This window comes from Sturnira hondurensis, unplaced genomic scaffold, assembly GCF_014824575.4.
Source record: "Sturnira hondurensis isolate 20B ecotype Veracruz unplaced genomic scaffold, ASM1482457v3 Scaffold0004136, whole genome shotgun sequence".
Classification (NCBI taxonomy): Eukaryota; Metazoa; Chordata; class Mammalia; order Chiroptera; family Phyllostomidae; genus Sturnira; species Sturnira hondurensis.
Window position 1 is genome coordinate 9,648,418 of NW_028076767.1, and position 23,370 is coordinate 9,671,787.

General features: G+C 43.5%; 1 protein-coding gene across 3 annotated transcripts in view; it reads left to right on the top strand.

Annotated features, from left to right (window-relative positions):
• Positions 1-23,370, top strand: part of HECW2 (HECT, C2 and WW domain containing E3 ubiquitin protein ligase 2) — a 363,235-nt gene that overhangs the window by 215,425 nt on the left and 124,440 nt on the right. For all 3 annotated transcript variants that reach the window (XM_037043720.1, XM_037043719.1, XM_037043721.1), the window contains 7 exons: positions 48-142; positions 4,434-4,509; positions 9,681-9,850; positions 12,367-12,509; positions 17,085-17,185; positions 17,657-19,006; positions 20,235-20,330. In XM_037043720.1, coding sequence (XP_036899615.1) covers positions 48-142; positions 4,434-4,509; positions 9,681-9,850; positions 12,367-12,509; positions 17,085-17,185; positions 17,657-19,006; positions 20,235-20,330 — 2,031 coding nt within the window. The remainder of the gene's footprint in view (positions 1-47; positions 143-4,433; positions 4,510-9,680; positions 9,851-12,366; positions 12,510-17,084; positions 17,186-17,656; positions 19,007-20,234; positions 20,331-23,370) is intronic.

The following is a 23,370-nucleotide window of genomic DNA, read 5'->3' on the forward strand; positions in this document are numbered from 1 at the left end:
ACTTGTTTCAGTATTTAAATTACTGTTTTTCTCCAATCCATTTGCAGCAGAGATAAAAATCTGTTTTAAATACTACCACGGCATCAGCGGAGCCCTGAGAGCCACCACCCCCTGCATCACCGTGAAGAACCCCGCTGTGATGGTGAGTGCCCCTCGTTCATTGCCAGCTTCCTCCTGCGGCCCCAGGGGCCTGGCTTCTATTTTTGCGTGCCTGGCTCTGGCAGGGTTATGGGGAACAATGGAAAAGGAAACACAGGACAGCATGGGCTCTGTTTTAGTAAAGGAAATTACTTGCAGGCTGGTTTACCTGCATCCACAATACTAATCAGAGGAAAAATATGATTTGATTTATAGCAGTTCTGTATATCCAGCTCTTCATGAAGCAAATTAGTGAGTTCCCCACTATGGAAGTGTTTTCCAACTTAATTTGGGTGACAAGGTGGTAGTAAATGATGGCTTGCACCTTGTGTGAACTTAATTCACAGGAGCTCAGTGAGTGAAAGGGAGAACAACAACGATTTAAGTAGTGTGTGAGTCTACCTGTCAGTCAGCAAACTTTTATCCGGAAGACAGTGGGAGCTGGGGACCACGGACACGCTTCTCCCTCAGGAGGTCTCAGTGTGCCAAGTTGGGGTCTGGTGCCTAAAGATGCCAGACAGATTGTGGGTAAAGCATGGCCAGTCAGGGGAGGCCAAACTCTTCACCAGGCCCTCCACTGAAGGAAGAGATGTTTCATTTAGTTTTGGAGGACATTGTCTTTGTGGGACTTTTAAAGGAAAGTATGGCCGTTTCCAACATGGTACTTTCCAAAGGATTACTTTTCACAATTTTTTGATTTTTTTTCGCTCCATCAACTAACTTTAGAATCTAACAGCTTTCTAAGATGCCATCCATTGTACACAGATAATGGGACTCTAGACAGTTTGAGGAAATTCTGAGAGTGTAAGATATATAATTTTTTTTGGTTTTTATAAATTATTAGTAAAAATCTGGTCATAAAAGCATAGAAAGAAAATATTGACTCCCATAATATGGAGTCTTGATAACATTGTATGTGTGTGTAGATTTATAGATGCATGCATTTTTGGATATAGGTAAGGGACCAGGTGACTCCCTGAAGTTCAGGAAGTAATTTAGCAGATGGCATTTTGCAATCGTCCAGACCCACCAATCCTGTATCAACCAGCTTTTCCCTTTATCCATTCATTCAGCCACACATTCGTTGGGTGCCAGCTAAGTGCCGGGCATTGTACTCACCATTAGGGATGAAATGATAAGCAAAACATAGTCTTTGTTCTCATTGGTCTTCTGGGGAAGGAGAGACGTGAATTAAATGATATTTATTTGAGTCATAATTCCTATGAGGGGCTGTAAAATGGGCCTATGGAAGCCCACACTAGTAGGATTTATCCTGATCAGAGGGCATTGGAAGGCTTTTCTGCAGAAGGCATGATTGCAGGGCAATGCGAAGGATGAATAGGACTTGCTCAGGTGAAGAGAGGCAGGAAGAGCATTTTAGGTAGCGGGAACGGTCTGTGCAAAATCTAAGTATTCTGCTCACATTTGAATTATATTTGAATTCTCATTGTAGTGAATGTAGTGTAGGATATTAAAAAATAACCCACATTTACCATATAAGACTTGGAAGTTCATAAGGAGAAAAACAATTGTCAACTACAAAATCTGCCATGTTGCATAATAAGCCCTGGAACATGCTTTCATTAATATTTTAAAAATAAAAATGACAAAACTAGAAGTGTGGAGCTGTTTGTAATAAAAACCCTTTGAAAAATTAACTGTGTGTGAAATTAGACAATAGCTTCCAAACATGATTTTCTGAATGCTGATATTTTTTCAGACTTGAGCAAATTCAACGATCAAATACCATTGAAGGCAGCGGGAGTTTACAGCCTGGTGAACATTGATCTCCTTCAGCTGATTTTTACATTGAGATTATTCTTTCAAATCCTGTGGATAGTTTGGAGATAATTAATTTGCTTCAGACAGGTTTTAGGGCACCTTCAATCCTCACTGATACAGCACTTGCGGTCAGAGAATACTGTTGAAGTTCAAAGGGTGTCTAATGGGACTGTGGTAGTCCATAGATTTCCGACCAAGCTTGAGATGGTTGGGTCTGCACCCAAAATTGAGGAGCTGAGCCACAGGGACACATCGCTGTGAGGGTGAGCGCTGTATTTGTACCACAGCGTGATGGTCATCCAGACCTTTGGTCTGTGTTTAGTCATTGAGGCTGATTAACTGCCTTGATATTCACAGAGCCTGTTTAGTGTGATTATTCCAGGACCAGTTACAAAGAGTAGCCCTGGAAGGAGTAACTGAGAGACTGTATAGGGGAGGAAGGGAGCAGACATCTTAACCTCCTTTTGCACGTGTCCTTTTGCAGTGAATCAAGGGGAAGAAAAAGTTGTGTCTTTTCTGTTGTTGGTACTTTGACGTCATTGTCATGCACCCAGAGTACACAGTGATACGTATCTCAGACACTTGGAACAGGAAATCCTTTGGCTTCAGGGGCAGATAAACCCTCCCATCACTCACTAGCATGTATTGTTTCAACACTTGGTTGACGGTGTTGCTTCTGGGTTTTCCTGGCATGAATCTAGGGAGTGAGTTTATTTAAAAACCTCTCTCCAAACAGCGAGTGCAGTTGTGTTTGTTATCACTGATATCCCTATGTCTAGGGGTAGTGTTTGGTCTTTCCTGGCTTTATTGTTATCAGTGACGAAACTGAATTCTGTGAGTCCTGTTTCAGATGAGCATTTTGCACAGTTGTAGTAAAGGACACTGTGTCTTTGTGACTTCTGTGAAAATGGTTTTACATTAGCCTTTTGCCAGTGAATTACATGTTAAAACCGAGAATTAAACCTTTGTTTCTATAATATCTTACAATGTTTTAAATAGGTTTTAAGTAAACCTAGTTAAGGTTTATTTTTAAAAGACTATGAATCTTTTCGGTCTCGTCTAGCTCTCTTTGCATGAGTAACCCTTAGCAGGAAGAGACATCACATCTTTGGGGGCAGCGCAACTCACAGGGTCCTGTGGTCCATTTGAGGGAGGCCGTGGTTTATTGGCCGTCTGGCTCTGGAGGGACAGGTTGCCGAGTGTCTCAGATGCAGTGTGTACTGCCTTGCTGTCCACCATGCTGCAGAGTAGCCCAGGGTTGTATGTGCTGAAAGCAGGAAGAGATGCTGACAGCGATCAGCTGTCTGGCCAGTTTGCTGTTGTCCCTGTTAACCTGGGGGTGATGAGCCATACGGGTGGCATGCAATGTGATCAACGGTTCGTACTTGTTGAGAGCCAACCCAGTGTCATCGAGGAGTTGGCTTTATGGACGGAATGACGTAAAGATACCTGGATGGGACCCTATATTGCAAATAACTAGGGAAACAGTCAGGAAGCAGTTAAGTGTCACACAAATGAGTTTTGAGTAAGTTGCAGGAAATACAGAAGGAAATAGAAGTTTATATTTAAACATTTGAATGGAACTTATTATGAAATTTTTCAGCTTATCTTAGATTAGTGAAAGTTTTATTTCTTGGTGGCGTATGATTTTTAGAGGGGTGTGGGGAGTGCCACACAGGTACGGCGAAAGGGTCTAATCTAGAGTTTAGGGTTAAAATGTGGTTTCTCTTTCCTGACTATTCAAAATATATTCTGCCTTCCATTCTGTCTCTTATAGTATTGTGTAATTTTTTTAGACAACCATGAAACCCTTTTTTCCTAGTTTGCCATAAACCGAGCACTAATTGTATATAAATTGAGAGAAAGACTAAATCTGCTATGTGGTCGATAAATGACTGGTTTCAATGAGATACATTTTACTCAGAAGCTTTTAGGAAAAGCTTCACAATACAGTAATTGGTATAATAGCATTGTAAATTATTATTACAGCTAATTATAGCTGCAGGGGGGAGGGTGATGTGACATCCATCTGGCCACTCAGAAATGTTTGGCAAGCGAGGATAATTCTACATGTATGTGGATGAGTCTGGGAAAAACCACCTGTTTAGTTTGTTCCAGTTTTTTTTTAACAAATCTGAAGGAATTTGAGGTTTGAATTTTTTTTAGCTTTAAGGAATGTTTTTAATTCATTTCATTTAATATAAGTACATTTACTATGTATCAACTACATTCTTTTCAGAGAACTAAAAGGACAAAATAATTGACTCATGTCTCAGGAAATTTAGAAGCTCATATTTGTTTGGGTAAATACTAAACTTGGCTACGATCCTTTCTGTCATCTCTGAAAATCTGCATTCGAGTCTCAGTTCCAAGATTTGTAGCTTATGAAAATCGTGTACTAAATACATGTTTGGTCCAACAGCATCATATTTATAAGCACAGGTGATTCTCTAGGAAGGCCGAGTGGTGTGATACTCCTGTGCAACTTTGGATAAGATGCTTTTTGTCTGCAGATGGGGGCAGAAGGCATGGAAGGAGGCGCCGTGGGGCCTCAGCATTCTCGCACACTCGTCAGCTTCACGTTGTCCGGTAAGGCTGCCTTTGCTTCAGTGTGGCATCCGGTTTGCAAGTGTGCCGTGTTAGAGACACGAATGTCATTTCTTCCTACAGGTTCTCACATACGATACGTGAACTAGTAATTTACTCATTTTGGATGTAATACTTTTGAAACTCGAGTGTACCTTGAATTAGACAATGGATATAAACTCAAAAGTTATTTCTTCCACCAAGTTTTCTGCTGGTAAAAAGGCTGTAATTATGTATAATTACTTTTAAAAATCTATGATGTAGTTGTCAGCCCCATGCTAGGACTTTGGTTGTGAAAACTTATTTGTGCTGACCTCCACTAGAGAAAGGAAAAATGGGGGGACTTGGGGGAAAAGTGAAGGGATTCTCCTATTTTTTGTGGAGAAATCCACATAAAAATTGGAAAGTGCGTAAGACAATTTTTTAATTTGCTGGTTACTAAAATATTCTAATCGCTTGTACGTGTATCATAAAATGAAAGCANTTATGTATAATTACTTTTAAAAATCTATGATGTAGCTGTCAGCCCCATGCTAGGACTTTGGTTGTGAAAACTTATTTGTGCTGACCTCCCCGGGAGAAAGGAAAAATGGGGGGACTTGGGGGAAAAGTGAAGGGATTCTCCTATTTTTTGTGGAGAAATCCACATAAAAATTGGAAAGTGCGTAAGACAATTTTTTAATTTGCTGGTTACTAAAATATTCTAATCGCTTGTACGTGTATCATAAAATGAAAGCAGTGGTTGTAAGTTGGAATTCATTTCTGATTTATAAGAGTTATTTTGTTGAAAAGAAAAAGGACTCATGGACTTGATAACCGTGTAGTGATTGCAGGGGGTGGGGAGGGAGGTGTAAGGGAACTAAATGGTAATGGAAAAAATACAGTGAAGATTAAAAATGAAATAAAATAAATGGCACCATGCTATTATAATTTGGAAACAAAAGATCTGTATATTTGCAACTAACAACTAGCCTTGGCTGGTGTGGTTCAGTTGGTGGGAGCATTGTCCTATACACCAAAAGTTTGCGGGTTCGTTTCCTGATCAGGGCACATACCTAGGTAGAGGGTTTGATTTCTGATCCCTGGTCTGGGTCCAGGTGCGTACCACCCTTGGTCTGGACGTGTGTTGGGGGCAACCAGTCAGTGCTTCTCTCTCACATCGATGTTTCACTCTCTCATCCTCTTTCTCTAAAAGCAGTGAAAAAATGTCCTCAGGTGAGGATGAAGAAAGAAACTAGCTATTAAAAAAGGAATAGAGAAAAGTCAGTTTACAGGCTGACAGTGACCAGAGTGGTGAGGGGAGAAAATTTCAGGGGAAAAAGGGAAAGGTTTACAGGAACAAGTATGAAAGACACGTGGACAAAAACTAGAGCGGGGTGGAAATGGGAGGGAGGTGGGGAGCACTGGGGGAGGTGGTGGGCTGGGATGGGAGTAAAAGACAGAAAACTGTACTTGAACAACAATTAAAATAAAAATTTAAAAAAAGGAAAAAAGTCAGTTTGCCACCAAAGGGAAATAGATTTTCATAGAACATCAGTTTATACAAACTGAAAAATTTCACACAAGAAAATACATTTTTGTATGTGTATACTGGGTTTTAATGTAAAATGTTACTTCATATTTAGGTCACTGTCAAAAAAATTTGAAAGCCACTAATTTTTAAAAAAATTAACTGGCAGTCATAAAGTCAAGGATATGCTAAGAAAATCAGTATTTGAAGTGGACTTTTAAAGCAGACAACTATACTATAACACATATGAAATAAAATCTAACAGATGTCCATTGTTGTAAGCTGTTTTGTTTTCATTTTTCCATCAGTGTACTGCTCCTGAAATTTACATTAGCTTCACTTTCTTGGTTGTAAAAAAAATATGAATGAAAGTAGATATCCTCAGAGTGAACATCAGAAGGCTGATCCTGCAAACAGATGCTACGTGATGCACGCTGATCGCATATGACAAAGGGGCCCGGTCAGCCGTTCACTGCTGGCCCACGGCCTGCTGAGCACCCATGTCTGTTCTTGCGTGCTCCTCCTCCTCCCTGTGTGAGGTTACTTACTGGGAAAGCCTTTTTTGTTTTTGCTTTCTGGAAAATCTCAGAGATTGTAAACTGGTGACTTATAACTCAAATTTGGCCAATAAATATGTTTTGGTAGGAACCCTCAGGGTTTAAAAATATCTAGGTTTTTAGAAGGGCGCTTAGAAGGGCCACTACCTGTGACACTCCCCTAACCCATTATCTGTCCGTCTCTTGAAAACATTTGAGTTGGCTGCCTGTGCTTTAGACCTGCACAGGCCTCAGGGGCGGCAGGTGCAGAAACGCTTTCTTAAAAGCAGGGACCACTGGCCAGCCTGCACGGCTCAGGAAATTTAGTTTGACCACACCATGGTTTTCTTAGTTTAGGGGCACGGCCTTATGCTTCCAAGTGACCAGTATCATTCTAAATATGATACACACACACTGCATTTGACTTCAGAGGGGTGTTAATGAACTCACTCTGGGAGAATGACCACCTAGGAGATGAAAATCCCAGGACGTTTTCCCAAAAAGTAGGACATAAGATTTGGGGCACAGTCAAATGTTTCTTCTTTAAATACTTCTTCCAACATCCTGTCTCAATCCACATGGCGGCCAGCTAAAAATAGACCTTGCTTCCTAGCTTATAGTCAGACGTTTGCAGATATTATACAAAATGGCTAAAATGATAGACTATGAAGACAGTTCTATAAATGCAGGTTCTAAAACATTAATCGGGTTGCACTGACAGTGAGTGATAGTATTTATCCAAGAGCATGTAAGCTCTGTGGAGTGCTGCCCGCAAATGCTCTGCTCCTGATCATCTGTGGATAAGCAGGGACACAAATTGCTGAACTCTACGGCAGAAACGAAAGCTGTGTTTTGATTAATACCTTAAACCTCTTCTCCAAACAAAACTTTAAACCACAATATTTAACATGTCATTCTTTTGTGACTTTGAGTCCTTCACTGGTCTGTTAGGTGATGTGCATATTTATGGGCATTAAAAGAGAGAAAAAAGAGCAGAAATGAGAAGGCTAAAGGGAACTGAGTGATGAGACTGCACATAATTGGTAGTTTATTGAATTTCTTAATGAAGATTTATTTGTGCAGTAGCCCTAGTGGAAAAGTTTGGCATGAGGGTTAACAGTGACTTCTTTCATCACAGCGCTTAATCTTCTGATGGAATTCTTTGTGTTCAAAGGAATGTTTTGCATGAATAATGTAGCTTGGTCAGACTTTGTGGCAGCCATTTCTGTACATGTTATTCTTCATTTACTGCAAAGAAACCCCTTNAAGGGAACTGAGTGATGAGACTGCACATAATTGGTAGCTTATTGCATTTCTTAATGAAGATTTATTTGTGCAGTAGCCCTAGTGGAAAAGTTTGGCATGAGGGTTAACAGTGACTTCTTTCATCACAGCGCTTAATCTTCTGATGGAATTCTTTGTGTTCAAAGGAATGTTTTGCATGAATAATGTAGCTTGGTCAGACTTTGTGGCAGCCATTTCTGTACATGTTATTCTTCATTTACTGCAAAGAAACCCCTTGTTTAGAAGTAGATTTAATGTATAAAGAATACCATTCTTCTGTGCTTGAATCTGAGGTGAGCCTAATCAAGAAAGTGAAGAAAATAAATATGTAAATTGCATTTTTCTCTCAAGGCATTTTATGCTAAATAAAGCCAAGCAAAAACATGTAGCATTATTAAATTGATAATAAAATGCAAACACATTAGGAAGTGCCAAGGATGGGAACTATAAGGCTAATGAGATTACAGCAGTTTCTCTGAAGTGCCTGTCTGATTATTTACTTGTCTTTCCCTCTCCCACTGGTTTTCACATCAAAGGATTTGCTCTGTTTTCGTGCGATGTTCTTAACATAACGTGCTCTTGGCTGAATTTTTAAATCTTCACCAACATACCGACTGCCTCCCTCTACTGCCAGTTGTGCATTGTGAGACACTCCCGGTCTGTTTTCGTTACACAGATATCCAGGCCACAAGTAGTTCTTGTCGGCCCAGACGAGGAGGTGAACCTCCTCCAGGGAGCAGTCCCTAGACATTATGGTTCTATGGGCAACCGCAGGCCAGGTCTGTCCTTCTAAAAAAAAAGACTTGGTGTATCATAAGTGAGATTAAGTAGGATGACCCTGCTGACCTCCTGTAATTTAGGGTCACTCTTCAGGGTCTCCTCCTCAGCTGATCTGGGTAATCCAGAGGTCTTTGAAGGATCACAGGCCTCGTGCAGAATTTCTGTCTGAATCGGTGGTCAGGGCCTCCCTAGACTGAACATAACTGAATAGTTACGGAAATAGTCTGTTCTTCCAGAAGCTTTCAAGAGCACTTGGCTCTCAGGACGACCTTATTCAAACTGATATTCTCAGAAAAGGGTTAGGGACTCAGTCAAGCCAGGTTTATTTCCTGACATTTTTGTATCCCTTAGCTCAGCCATTGAAAAAAAAAGTCAGTCTCTTCACTGATCAGACTTCAGCCAGAACTTTGCAGCTCATAAAGAGTGTGAAATAACAGCTGGTGAATCTAAGATGAGTTATAGGACGTTCATCAAATATTGAAGTAAATTGGGCTGTTGAAAACGTACCCTCACAGCAAGTAGCATTCAGGTTTCAGTAGCATTCAGGTTCCTGTTTCCTCCTAATGTTCATGGCACTTGTGGAGTGCATGTGGCCCTTTAAATGGGGTGTGACTGGATGTGTGCCCTGAAGGCTCATCCCCAATGAAACTTGGGTCAGTGTATTTGATGTATGTATGTAGAAGATTCATTTTTCCCTCATGAAGGAGACTATTGGGTTTTAAAAAAATAAATTTGACAAAGGATTTCTCTCTAGATACTGTTTGAAATGCTGGTTGCCAAACCACATGCGCATTAGAATCAAAATGGTTCCCAAGTGTGTGTAGGTGTGTAAGATGTAAACAGTGGGTTTTCTTTTGACAGCCTGTTAGGAAACCCCTCTGCTAGAATTAGTCGTAACCCATTTGTCCTCACTTACATAACCAATTGCAGTGTGAAAAATTTTTACTGAACAGCTTCTGTGTAGAGCCTTCCAAATGATTATTTAAGAACACATTGTTATTGAGCTGCTTGTCCTTCCGTCCCTTCCTTCTCTCCCTCCTTTTTGTCTTTCTCTCTCTTTAAAGATCTAAGAGCCGTTGGGCTAAAGAAAGGGATGTTCTTCAATCCGGACCCCTACCTTAAGATGTCCATCCAGCCCGGGAAGAAGAGCAGTTTCCCCACGTGTGCCCACCACGGGCAGGAGAGAAGGTCCACTATCATCAGTAACACCACGAATCCAATTTGGCACCGGGAGGTAAGGTGATCCTCGGGGGTCTTGTATTTGACAGTTATCGTTGAGCTGAGTTTGGGACAAGATGGTTGAGGTATCTACAGGATCTCTTCGAAAGAGGGCCCAGTGAGAATGAGGTTCTCCCTTCCAGCCGGGGCTGGGGCTAGGATAAGGCATGTGAGGCACTCACCTCGGGGGCACAGTTTCAAAGATGCTAAAAGGTTCAAAAGTCAGACACAGGGTCTGGCAGAAATAAAGTCTGCTTGAGTGTGGTTGGTAGGGTAATAATAAGGGTGTAATAATTTATAGTTTTAATTGTAACATTTCACCTAAAATGTCATATGGTGTTTGAGTGTGCCGTTGTTATGTTACAGAATTACATGCTTATGATTTTTGAAATAAAAGATTTTGCAATAAGAAAGAGGCATTATTTGTGCCAGATACTGTACTTTAATGCAATATATTTGTATGTTCTGCTGAAGTGAGCACATACAACATATTTTTTTAAAGTCAAAATCAATGCAAAAAACAGGAACAAAGTATTAAATTATGAAGTAAGGATGGGCTCAGTAACAATGTTTTTCAGAGTCATATTGGAGCTTGAGACAGAAAGAAAAATCTGTGATGATGATTCTGTTTTTACTTAAAAATTCGATATTTTGTTCTAGCACATATTCAGTACAAATTAAAGGGATCTCTCTGCCTGCAGGGTTTGGTAAATGTATTTTGAGTTTCTAGATTTCAGTAAATTAAATGAGCCGTTCGAAGAGTTGTCATCTTGAGTGACGCCAGAGTGTATTGATGGTACTTTAGACCTCCTCACAGCTCCACTATGGGACCAGCCAATTTGGGGCACCATGTCAGTGAAATCAGGCAAAGGTTTTCCCAGAGAACTACGGAGAGTCAAAGAATGAACAAGGAGATGTCGTTTCTCATCTAGGGAGCAAAGCATGAACTCGCCGCCATTTCTTTGGGACCCAAGACACATATCAAATACTAGTTAGAGTGTTTATGGATAAACATTTATTGGGATAAATAATTAAAATAATTAAATCATTCCCTAAATATTTAATGACAATAACGTGTTCTAACGATGTTGTGGAAATATTTCCCTGGAGAGGGAGATAGCTCAGGGACCGAAACCCAATTGGAGGAAAGATACGGCTATTTGAGAACTTGCCAGCCCAGCGAGATGTTTCTCCTGGTCAATTTTTTGGTTATTGAAGTAGATAAATGCATGTTTTCTTATTACTGGTTTTAAAAAACTAGTATATACTTAGTATCTCCAAATAGCAAATCACTTTTAAAGATGTACCACCTAATTTAACCATTAGAAAACATAACGTTTATCTCAATAAGAGCTCTAGAAGGCACAGAGTGGATATAGTAATGACACTAGCAATAACTTCATTTTCCTTACATTTAATATTTTTACAGAATTCTTAACCACACTACCAATGTGCACCTGATGCGGGGTGGTTGGGGTGGGAGGGAGGGTGTAAGGGATGAAATTGCCATCTCTCTATTTTTATGATTAAGAAACAGAAGCTTGAAGTGTTGTTAGTGTAACTATTTAGAAGCAGAAGTAATGCTTCCAGTCACCTCTTTTATTCTAAGCAAGCGCGTTTTTCATTAAGAAGATTAGTAAACTGCATGGCTCTTGGGAGAACTTTGTGAAGACTAAACACAGTTAGTGGGGCCTAAGTGTGACACTGGTCATGTCACCGTGGTTTCCTGGATCCTGTCGGGGAAGACGTGAAGTGACTCAGGTCGGATTCCTGAGATTGTCGTGTTCAAAAGAAAATTTTACCATCGCAAAGATAAAATGAAGCTGCTGTATGTGAAAGATTTTCCAAAGGAGGAAAGCTCTTTATATAATATTTTATATGGTTATTAATCTCCAATCTTATCTTCTCCAGTGATACTCTTAGACAAAACAGCAACACTTGTCTTAACCTCATACTTTTATTTTTCTGTCCCAAAGGAGATGACCCTGTGTGCCTTTTAAATTAATTTCCACTTAAACATTGTTTTTATTTTCCTGTTTACCAAGGAAGCCATAGTATTCTGTAGATGTTCCTAACACACTTCAACCACTAAGGAAAGTGGTGTTTTAACCTATATTGTGCAACTTCTAAATAACATGGGGTAAGGAATTAAAATTGCCATTAACCAAATTGTATTGGTTAATTCTACTCCATCCTATAACAGGCTATTAAATGTCAAAGAATTCAGACAAACATGGTGAGTACTGAAATTATATTGTGCTCAGGTTAATATTTAATAGCATCTCCTAAAACTGTGGGACCAGGAAGGGGTGGATGACGGAGGGGCTTCCTTTGTCGTGCAGACCCTTAACTGCCGCTTCTTAATCCTCGAGAGTGTTGCTGATTGCCAGGGAACAAAGGGCTGATGAGAGCTGGAGACCTTTCTGCAGTGCAGACTCCGTGTGTCATTAGGGTTCAAGATACCGTTTTCTGTCATGTAAATGATATAATTTCATGTTTGCCTTTTAAAAACCAACCTTTATCTGTTTTCAGAAATATTCCTTTTTTGCACTTCTCACTGATGTCTTAGAAATTGAAATTAAAGACAAATTTGCCAAGAGCCGTCCCATCATCAAGCGTTTCCTGGGGAAACTGACCATTCCGGTCCAGAGACTGCTGGAGCGGCAGGCCATCGGGTAACCAGCCCTCGCGCGCCGGCCTTGGGGGGATTAGTCTGTGCAGAAGCAGCTGCAATGATCCTCTTCTTTTCAGCCCTGCGGCTTTTCTTACCGATAAGAAGTGATGGCATGTTTCTTTTAAAAATGAAAATGTGCGCCCATCGAAATGGATAGGACAGAAAAATAATTGTGTACTATTTTTTGTGGGTATCTGTCTTTTCCAATATGTACCTACCATTAGCATTTCGGCATCTGATATCGTAGTGCTCAATTGTTTTTGCTCTAAGTGCCTCTCCCTAGATCAGAACCCTAGAGTAGGGGGACACCTCGCTTATCCTGGTTGACCCCATCCAGAGAACTGTGGTTCCTGAGAAACAATGACCACCTTGTTTCAGGGCCATTCAAGACCTAAACTCTGAGGAGGTATCATGGTAGAATTCCTAGATCTGTACATTCGCTCAGGCAACTAAAATGTACTTTTGATGTCTGTTTTCTGTCTGTGAGCCCTTTGTAGGAAAAATAGGTAAGAAATTATAGCATGCCTCCCTCCCTTATTATAAACGGTCTATTTATTTTTATATGGTGAGTACCAGAACACTCAGTTACAGCGGTGCTTGGAGGTAGCACCGAGGGGCGGAGCCCCGAGGGGCGGAGCTTTGGAATCTCTCGAGGTGGTGGTAGTAGGAGGAGGAGGAGGAAGAGAGGTAGCAGCCACAGCAGTAGTAACAGCGGTCACGGTGGCAGGATGGTGGTGACAGTATTAATCCTTAAGGTCGTTGTAGCAATAGTAAACGGAAGAGATGCTGAGAGCTTACTCTGTGTCAGGGGTTGAGTGCATTAGGCTCATTAGCTCATGTAATCTTCTCAACAACTCTGGGGGTAAAGAATGGAATTTTACCCATTTCAGAGACGAGGGATTTGAGGCTAACCAGCACTGGGATTGGAGAGCAGATCAACCTGCTCTAGAACCTGGGCTTCTCCGCAGCACTGTGAGGACCGGCAGGGTGGGCAGGACCGGCTGATCGCTCCAGCTAACCGTGGAAGGGCGCTCACCCGTATTCACGCTGCAGCGGATCAACTCTGTCCGCATGTCATAGTTTCCTTGGGTGTTATTTTTCTCATCTGAAAAAGAAAGCATTTAGGCCAGATCATCTCTAAGACCCCTTAAAAATCTGAAACTATGACATTCTAATGGATTCTAACTCTCTGGCCATCAGAGGCCATGGAGTTTGTGCGTGAGTCAGCCCACATGAAGTATAAATATTATACTGAAATTCCAGCAGCCTGGCTTTATCTGATCCAAGCTGGGAAATCCAATTATCTTTAATCATAATAATTATTGCTTCTAGAGGAGATAATGTACTTTGGAAAGCTTTTAAAAATATTTTTAGGATTTATGGAAAGTGAAAGATTACAGAAAGTGAGAATTAACTACGGGAAATGTAGGTGCCATTTAATTTATATAATGATAGAATTTACATAATAAAAAGTGACACTTGGCAGAAGTGTTGATTTATGTATGCCAGGAAGAATGATCAAGGAAAAATAAAACTGTCAGTGTTTGAAATTGTTGTTGACTTGCAGGTTTTTTCATTAGCCCTTTAAAGAACTGGACACCCAGAGAACTTCCAGTGACCGTGCCCACGTGTACTGGAAATATGTCCAGCATGAATTCATAAAATATTACAGTTACAAAATATTTCTGTGCATGTACATGAGAAGCGTTGCCTAATACAGATACTTAGGGGGTTGCTTTATTGAAAATCATACATACTACATATCAGTAGATCAGATATTAACATCAAAACATGTATTTCTGACCTGATTATTGTATTCTATCTTGTAATCGATACATCTCAAAAAATGCTGGATTTTCATTCTTATGTGTCTGGTAGGCTGAAAGTATCTGAAATCGCTGAGGCTTTCTGGGTGTGGTTTTGCAGGGTGAGCTAGAACCCCTTACTAATTACCTACTTTGAGAGCATTCGTTTGAGTCCAGCGTTCTTCAGAGAGGCCCGCCTTCTGTCCAGAAGCACCTCACTTTCCCATGCTTTGTTAATTGCTCTGGTTTTGTTAGTGAGAAATGTTTTAGTCAGATAGCAAGAGTTCTTTGGCACTTATTCTTTATAATTATATATCATAATAGCATATAATTTATTGTTCATAATAATGTATCACATCAAGAGGCAGGATGAGTCAGATGAGACTTGGGAAGAACAGGAAAGCAAGTGAGCCCCCTGACAGGCACCCAGCACAGGACGAAACCCTTGACTCAGAATCTATCAGTACGGAGGATTTCCTGTATTTGTAGGCTGAATAATTGAATTGAGTAACTTGTCAGTTTGGCTAATAAACAGCACTAACACCTGTTAAAATTACTATTTCCAAGTAAAGAGTCTCATTTGTTAATGAGTTTGTACTCAACAAATGTGTGTATGGGTGTATGTGTGTGTACATAAATAGTGTCTACTAAATGTTGAGCACTGTGTTTGTTGGGTATTGTGGGTATTACAGTGAGCAAAACAGATGGGTGCAGCCCTTTCCTTACAATTCCTACTCAACATTGATTTCCTAGCTAAAATTCGTCACTTTGTAAGTCTTCGTCATCAACACTTTTATTGGCCAGAGGAGAGGAGTCAATTTAGTTTTAACAAACACAGGAAGATTTTATTATTCCAGGACTGCGTGTCCTAAGAGGTGGCTGAGGAACCACAATGCTGGAGCAGGTCTGTGTGATTTGTCACCGGGTGTGGGCATTAGTGGGCAGAGATGGAGTCCCCATGAGTGTCAGGCCCTGTATAAGTGCTGGGAAGACAGCGGTAAAGGCACCCCTACTATTAGGCAAATTACAGCCATTATATAATGTCATTTGAACACTCTGATGTGGAAGGATTTAACATACCCATGATGTCTTGTTAGTTACAAATGCCTACATGTCCCTTTACAGAAAAAAAAAATTAAATACTACATTAAGTAGGAACAGCATTCCGATGGCAGTCACATTGAGGGGAGCCAGGAGTAAATACGTGTCCTTAAGATGCATGTTACTAGAAGCAGTGTAGAGTTGCTGAGATTGTATGTCAGACAAGACTGGTACGGTAACAGCAGGGCAGGGGCTTCTGTGTCAGATGACTCCCTGTTCTAATGCCGGTTTTGTTACCGCACGGCTGTCTGGCCTTGGGCAAGTCACCCATTCTTCCTGTGCTGCTAGCAGACGGGGCTGGCTGCCCACCTCCCTCTGGCTTTGCCGGGAGGATTCAACGCGACGATGCATGAAAATAGCAGAGTTTCAGTGACACACAGCAAACACTTCATTGGGGAAGACAAAAGTAGTTTAAAAGCATCACTCCAGAAAAAACGTGAAGACGTTTCTAGGGAAGGAAAACAAAACGGTAAAGGATGTGATTTTTTTGTTTTATGAAATTCTGGCTATGAAGTCAAAGAAATTTGTAAGAGCTGATCTGGGATTTTACACAGCAGCATGCATTCTTTTAAATGGATGACATCTATTTAGAATTGAGGAGGTGGAGAAGCATAAATAATTATGCAGCTTAATCCGCTGACTAGAGCCTCTGAACTTAACCTCGGTGCAAACAGGCAGAAGCATTGTGTTCTCATCCTAAGCTGCCACCAGAGGGCAGTGTGAGAGCAGAGATGGGGCGACTTGGTCCTGTGCCTTTGATTATTGCCCTTCATTAAATGTGAATCACATTCAGAATGAAAGTTGCTTGTGTACAAAGAAGTGATGTGACTGCATTTGCCTTTGATAAATAAACACGGAACTGAAAAGATGGACAGCTTCATCCTTGAGGAGGCTGGTAGCATGAGCCAGGGGCCAAGGTGGGCAGAAAGCGGGCAGGCCCACTTGAGGTCCCCTGTAGCATGCCTCCAAGTGTGGCAAGATGCACCACAGTGGCACATCTGGTTATCCAACTGTCCCATCAGTATCAGTCACATACCACCCTGAGAATGGTGGTGGCCAGGTGCTTCTACAGTGAGAGCCGACAGCTCCAGCCCCTTTACTTTCCTGGTGGGGAAGGGGAGGCTCGGCGGCCCCGTGCCCTTCCCACAACAGGAGCAGCCGCTGGAGCGTGGCCCATCCACATCCTTGCATGGCTCTCTCCTAACCCTCGGCCCCCACTCTTCACAATGCAGCAGCATGTGACATTGTTGCCTGGGTGGTCCTTTTAGAACTCATTGCTAAGGAACCAGGCCCACTATATTTCACACCCGAGTCCCCAGACGCCCACCATTTTCCGCCTTTCACAGCTCCTTGATGACTTTCAGTGTCCTTTCCCTGGTCACCCTGAGCAGCGAGAAAACAAATCAGTGTGCTTTAAAAAATAACACCGTATTGCACCTTCTGCTTTTACTAATAATTTTCCTCCTGACAAGATTTCCTCTATCTCTGGGTTTATGAATATTCACTTGTGCGAATGAATATTACATTGGACTGTAACATGCCTTTGAGCCTTTTCTTATGAGTCTGAAAGTTTTGAGAGAAATATCTGGGACTCGAGGGGTAGTCTGTGGGAAGAGGACGAAGGTGGACACCAGCGTATAAGGATGAAAGAACCGTTTTTCCTCTTGCAGTGATCAAATGCTGAGCTACAACCTTGGCAGGAGACTCCCCGCCGACCATGTGAGTGGGTACCTGCAGTTTAAAGTAGAGGTTACGTCGTCTGTGCACGAAGGTGAGATACCGGCATGGTTACATCCCTATGGGAAAACCCCGTGAGATTGTACTCAGTTTTCAGCCTGCATTTGAATAGAATCGGATTTGTGTCCTGTTCTGAAAATCAAATAGCTGTCCAATGGTTACCTGCTGACGTTGTTCAAGCAGCGATGGAAGCCTGTTTATCAAAAATATCACTTAGGTTCACACCTGCACTTGGAAACCGGGCTGTGGAATTTCCAGCGGCAGTGCGCGCACACACCTCACATGAGCGAGTGAACGGCAGTGTGTTTGTTGGTGGAGAGTAGTCGGTGAGCCTGGAAAGAGACTCGGCGGGGGGGGGGGGGGGGGNGGGGGGGGGAAAGGGGGGGGGGGGGGGGGGGGGGGGGTGACTGAATTATTCGAACGGATGGTGGCACAGGAATAGGATGTTCAGAGTTCATTTGTTAAAACACTGCTTCGTGTTTGTAACCACTGTTTCCCCCCTCAGATGCTTCTCCAGAAGCCGTTGGCACAATACTTGGGGTCAGTTCTGTGAACGGAGACCTCGGAAGCCCTTCCGACGAGGAGGACCTGCCTGGGGGCCACCGTGACAGCCCGGTGTGTTCCAATGGGCCAGTTTCTGAGGACAGTGCCGATGGGACCCCCAAGCATTCTTTCAGGACTAGCTCTACTCTGGAAATAGACACGGAGGATTTAGCCTCTATGTCTTCCAGGACCTCCCCTTCCAGAGGACGCCAGGATTCACTCAATGATTATTTAGATGCCATTGAACACAACGGTCATTCCCGGCCGAGCCCGGCTGCCTGCTCAGAGAGGTCCATGGGAGCCTCTCCGAAACTAAGGAGTAGTTTTCCCACCGACACAAGACTCAATGCAATGCTTCACATTGACTCCGATGAAGAAGACCATGAGCTCCAGCAAGACCTGGGTTACCCATCTTCTTTGGAGGAGGAAGGAGGCTTAATAATGTTTAGCAGGGCATCAAGAACTGATGACGTGAGCCTGACGTCTCAGACAAAGCCAGAAGACAACCCCCTGGAGATTGAAGAAGCCTCCACAAACGATGCTGCCTCCTTGGAGGAGAAGCCGGAAGATCTTCCAGAAGTTGCAGAGAGCTCCTCCCTCTCCGGCCCCATCCCAGATGGAAGTGAAAATGGCCCAGAGTCTCAGCCCAGTGCTGACCAGGGCAGCACGGAATTGTGTGGCTCTCAAGAGGCAGATCAGCCCTCGAGTGGGGCAGACGCAGGGACCTCTGACGCATCGGGAGGGAGCCGGAGAGCCGTCAGTGAGACGGAGTCCCTTGATCAGGCGTCTGAGCCTTCCCAGGTGTCCTCTGAAACAGAGCCCAGCGACCCTGCCAGGACAGAGAGCGTGAGCGAGGCCAGCACCAGGCCCGAGGGAGAGAGTGACCTGGAAGGTGCTGACAGCTCCTGCAACGAGAGCGTCACCACACAGCTGTCCTCGGTGGAGACACGGTGCTCATCTCTGGAGAGTGCGCGGTTTCCGGAAACCCCAGCCTTTTCTTCTCAGGAGGAGGAAGATGCAGCCTGCGCAGCAGAACCCACCAGCAGTGGCCCGGCCGAAGGGTCCCCAGATTCCATATGCGCTCCTGGCTCTCTCCCTGTGGTGCAGGTGCCCAGTGGAGAGGAGGAAGGACCAGGGGCAGAACCGGCCACTTTACCTGACCAGGATGAGGTCGGGGAGGTCTGGCAGCGGAGGGGCAGCCTAGAGGGAGCCGCCACTGCTTCTGAGAGCCAGCCCCCAGAAGAGGGTGATGCCGGGGATGCGCAGGGGGCTTGTGAAGGGGCCACTGCCCAGGAGGAGGGCGCTGCTGGAGGTAGGATGTAGAGGGCAGCATGGCTCTTCGCTCAAGCATTCCTGCTCAAAGACAAGTCTTGTGGTTTTGTCCCTAACGTAAATTGTACTGCAGGTCCACTCTTATCTGAATTCTTCACCTTGGCGTTTTGGTGTTCAATGGTTAGTTTTTACTTTCATTTTTCAATGGATCTTCTAATGCTGAGGGAAGAGGCCTGCTGAGTAAGTCTTCAGACTTAAATAATGAATCTTAAGGCTCCGCATCAGGAATATAGTGTGGGGCCCTGCTGTCCCCAGGAAGATTGCCTGTAGGGTGGGGGTGGGGGCAGGGGCGGCACCCCTGTGCACACAGGCCTGGAGGGCTCAGATGGCAGAGGGCAGAGATGCAGGAGAGACCTACGCCTGTGCCCCCTGAAGCAAGGCGTCCCGGGTTCCCAGGGCCGAAACCCCCTTGCCCGGGCTGTGTGGAAACACGGACAAACTTAAATAATAATCACTAGTGGGACCTGGGTTTGTAGATACAAAAATCAAACAGGCCAGCAGCTTCAACGTGAGCGTAGTCAGCAGAGGTTGCACCTTCTTGCGTAAAACTTTCCAAAGGGAAATTAATACGGGCTTTGCATCAAACGTGCTGTTTTTGCCTTCTGTCTGAATGTCTCAGGGTGCAGACTCACACAAACGCTGTATCATGTCTCAGTGCATGTGGCTCAGCAGAGTGACTCCTTTCAAGTGTTTAGTTACAGATGCATGAGGAGTGTGGGATAATTTCATATGCCTGGATAGAACAGGCTCAGGAATAGGAATACTTCTCTTATTCTGTAACTCGTTTTTCTACCTAGAGTATGCCCCTTCTTTTCTTCCTCCTCTGGTTTGTTGTGTTTCCTTCCTTATCTTGTGGCCACACAGAACGTGACTCGGAAGCACTAGTGCGTGACCAGGACAGAGGCCAGGGAGGGAACAGGCGGGGCAGAGGCAGGTGGGCACGGACGGAAAACTCTCCAGGGGACCCTTTTCTGACTAAGCCTTCCTCTCCTGTTTCCTTTGGTTTCTGGGTCTCCTTCATATGGGAAATGAGACTCGAGAGAAGAGAGACTAGCCCCGTGACTTATGTTAGGTTTTTATTAAAGCGTGGTTGGCATACAGTAGCGCAGTTGCAAGTTAGTTTCAGGTGTGCGTGTTAACCTGTTTAAGACTGTTTGGACCCTGAAGGGGAAAACAACGCATGGATGACATTTTGCCTTTGATCCTAGGTCCTCAAACCGATGGCCACCAGCCCCTGCGGTCGCTGCCTTCAGTGCGCCAGGATGTTAGCCGGTACCAGAGGGTGGACGAGGCTCTCCCACCAAGTGAGGACTTGTTCCCTAAAGGGCTCGCCTTGATCAAAGGGTGCAAGGGTGACGGGACCCACAGGACCTAAAAGACGGGTGCCAGTCCCTGAGAGGAAGGGACCTGGGGGCTGCCACCTGCCCTAGCAGATGAAGCCGGGGAATTCTAGGCTGCTGACTCCTGTCGGGCGGTGTCCTGTCGCATGGAAGGGCAGATGGGGGGAAAGTAAATATTGTGGTGCCGTGGAGTAAATAGTGTAATCAGGGAAATAAATCCAGGTATTTTAGACAGTAGGGTGTATAATAATTTTGTTTACGATTCCTACTGGTGGCATAAATTTTCAGTTAGTACACAAATGGGTACAATCTCTTAGAAAAAGCCTTACTGTAGATAATATACTGCTTTTTATTCACTTACAACATTTTAAACCATTAAATATAGGTTCTGGTTTTTTTTCTTATATAGAGAAGTATTATTGATTAATAACCATTTATTTGGGACATGACAGTTACTTGGGGATTTGAAAGATATTTCACCTCTTTCGCTTTTAAGAACTATGTAACACAGGAGAGATGGTTGAGGGTTAGGGCCGCTGGGAAGTAGTTACACAGAGGGCTGAGTGAGGCTGTGGCCAGTCATAAATGTAACACTATTCAGGCTTCTCGATTCCTTGAAAACAGTCTTGCTCTGTGGTGGCATTTTGATGAATACTGCTTTCAGGAACATATTGGAAAATGCATTTTTCTATCTCATTGCTTTCCCTTCTTCTTTGCCTTCTCTTTACCCATCTTATATGTGATCCCAGCAAAAAGCTGATGCCCTTGGCTTGCTGCATTTTAAAAGTGGTGGGATGCAATGGGGTCAGGGGAGCATGCATTTAAAGGGCCGGGATGCTGAGTGGCGAGTGTTGGTGAGTGCCACAGAAGAGCAGAATGGATAAGTCGCCAAAATGTTGGCTCGGTCCTTTGGAAATTCTGCAGATCCTTTGCTCATGTACTTGGGTAACTAAGGATGATTACTCATAAGAAACATATTTTAAGCAGTTTTTCAAAATCAGCCAACAGCCCTGACTGGTGTAACTCAGCCTGTTGGGTGTCATCCTGCAAAGCAAAAGGTCACCAGTTCAATTCCCTGTCAGGGTACGTGCCAGAGTTGGGGGTTTGGTCCTCATTGGAGGCGCAAGTGAGAGGTGGCTGATCGACATTTCTCTCCCTCTCTTTCTCCCTCCCTTCCTCCCTCTCTAAAAATAAATAAATCTTTTTTTAAAACCAACTAAGAGATTAATCATTGTGTCATTGTAAGCAAGTAGGAGAAAATAACTTCCTATTGTTTACCCTTGGAGAAAAGATTAGATGTAGAAAAAATATTCCTGGGAGATAGTTAGATACAATTGGAGAAAAACGCATTACGAACAGCAGAAGGGAATTCTGAGCATTGTTTGTGTGCAGGTGTGGTTGAGTAAGGAGGCGACAGAGTTATGGAGGCTGGAGCCGGGGCAGAGCATTGCATCTGCATTCAGGCAGATGGCCTCCCCCGGGGGCCTCCAATCGCTCAGATTTTTGTTGGATCGTGATTTTGGTTTCTAGGTTATATTCTATAAAGACAGGTTCTTTCCTGCTGAGACTATGGCCACTGTTTGTGATATTTCAGTGCATTTGTTTAAACGCTGATATTTTTATCACAGAACACGTCTCAGGATTTTAAAAATATAAATAATTGGTCATTCATTTTAATTAGCTGATATATTAAAAAGTAAAAAAAAACAATGTATGGTATATCCAATTTAATGAGTGACTGATGAACAGGCGAAACATTCTTTTAAAATTTTTTCATTGATTTTAGAGAGAGATTGGTTGCCTTCCATACATGCCCCAACTAGGAAATGAACCTGCAACTTAGGTATGCGTTCTGACCAGGGATTGAACCCCAACCCTTTGGTGTATGGGACAACGCTCCAACCAACTGAGCCACACCAGCCACGGCAGGAGGAAAATTCTTAAGAGTTGTTTCCTCTTATGCAACTTGCAAAAGTGAATGGGGGTGATTTATATTATATTGGGTAGGTTACAGATTGTGTTCTGGGCATACCTGATTACTGCCCAACTCTGTCCCCACACCGCCTCATTCCCTCCTATTCCAGCCTGTCTCTGCCTTCCGGTTGTCTGTTTAATCACGTGGCTGCCCCTGCTCGTGGTCTGTCCCCAGCACAGCTAGCCCTCTGCTTCCTTTGCTCTCGAGGACAGCTCCGCCTCTGCCTCTGGCCATGCCTGACTCAGGGCTGTGGCGTTCCACATTCTGCCCTGCCTTATGCCTTCCGACTTCACACAGTGTCTCCCAGGGGACTCTGCTGAGGGGTGGCTGGTCTGAGTGTGCAGGTTGGTCCATCTCTTAAATGGCCTGGCTAAATTATTTTAAGGCTAACAGTCATACTTTTAACACTATTAATTGCAATACCTCAAACTAATACTTTTGTGTGCTTTCCTTTTTTTCACTTCAAATTCTTTGTAATAGTTTGGTGAGGTAGGTCAAGCAGGTCTTAACCTATAATTTACAGACCAATGGGTCTATGTCAGCTAATCTGATTCTGGCATTTTATAGGTGGAGAAATGGAAGCCCAGATAACTTAGTAACTTGTTCAGGATGCCATACTAGTAGAAGTTGAGAAAGCATCTCTCATTCCTTCTTCCCTCTCAAGGATTCTGATCTAAGATTTGAAGGGAAGGGACTGTCGTGGGGGTAGATGAGGTATACATCCTGAAAGTTTGGTCAGCGGCAGTGGTGGCTTCTGTTACGGAACACTGTGCGCTGGGTGCACAAGCTACGCCCCCAGTCAGAGGCTTTGGGGATTTCACGGAAACTGGATTATGCCGTCGTGTTCGGAGGTCAGACTCCAGAAGGTTGAAAAAGTACTTTCTCTTCTTCCGGTTTAAGTTTCCTCAGCAGGAGCCTTCCCCAGGATCCTTACCCTCAAGGGTAAGAGACACGGTCACAGTGAGAATGTGAACGACTGTCTCGTGGTCCAGACAGGTTGCTCGGCTGAGCATCCGTGTCATACTCAGG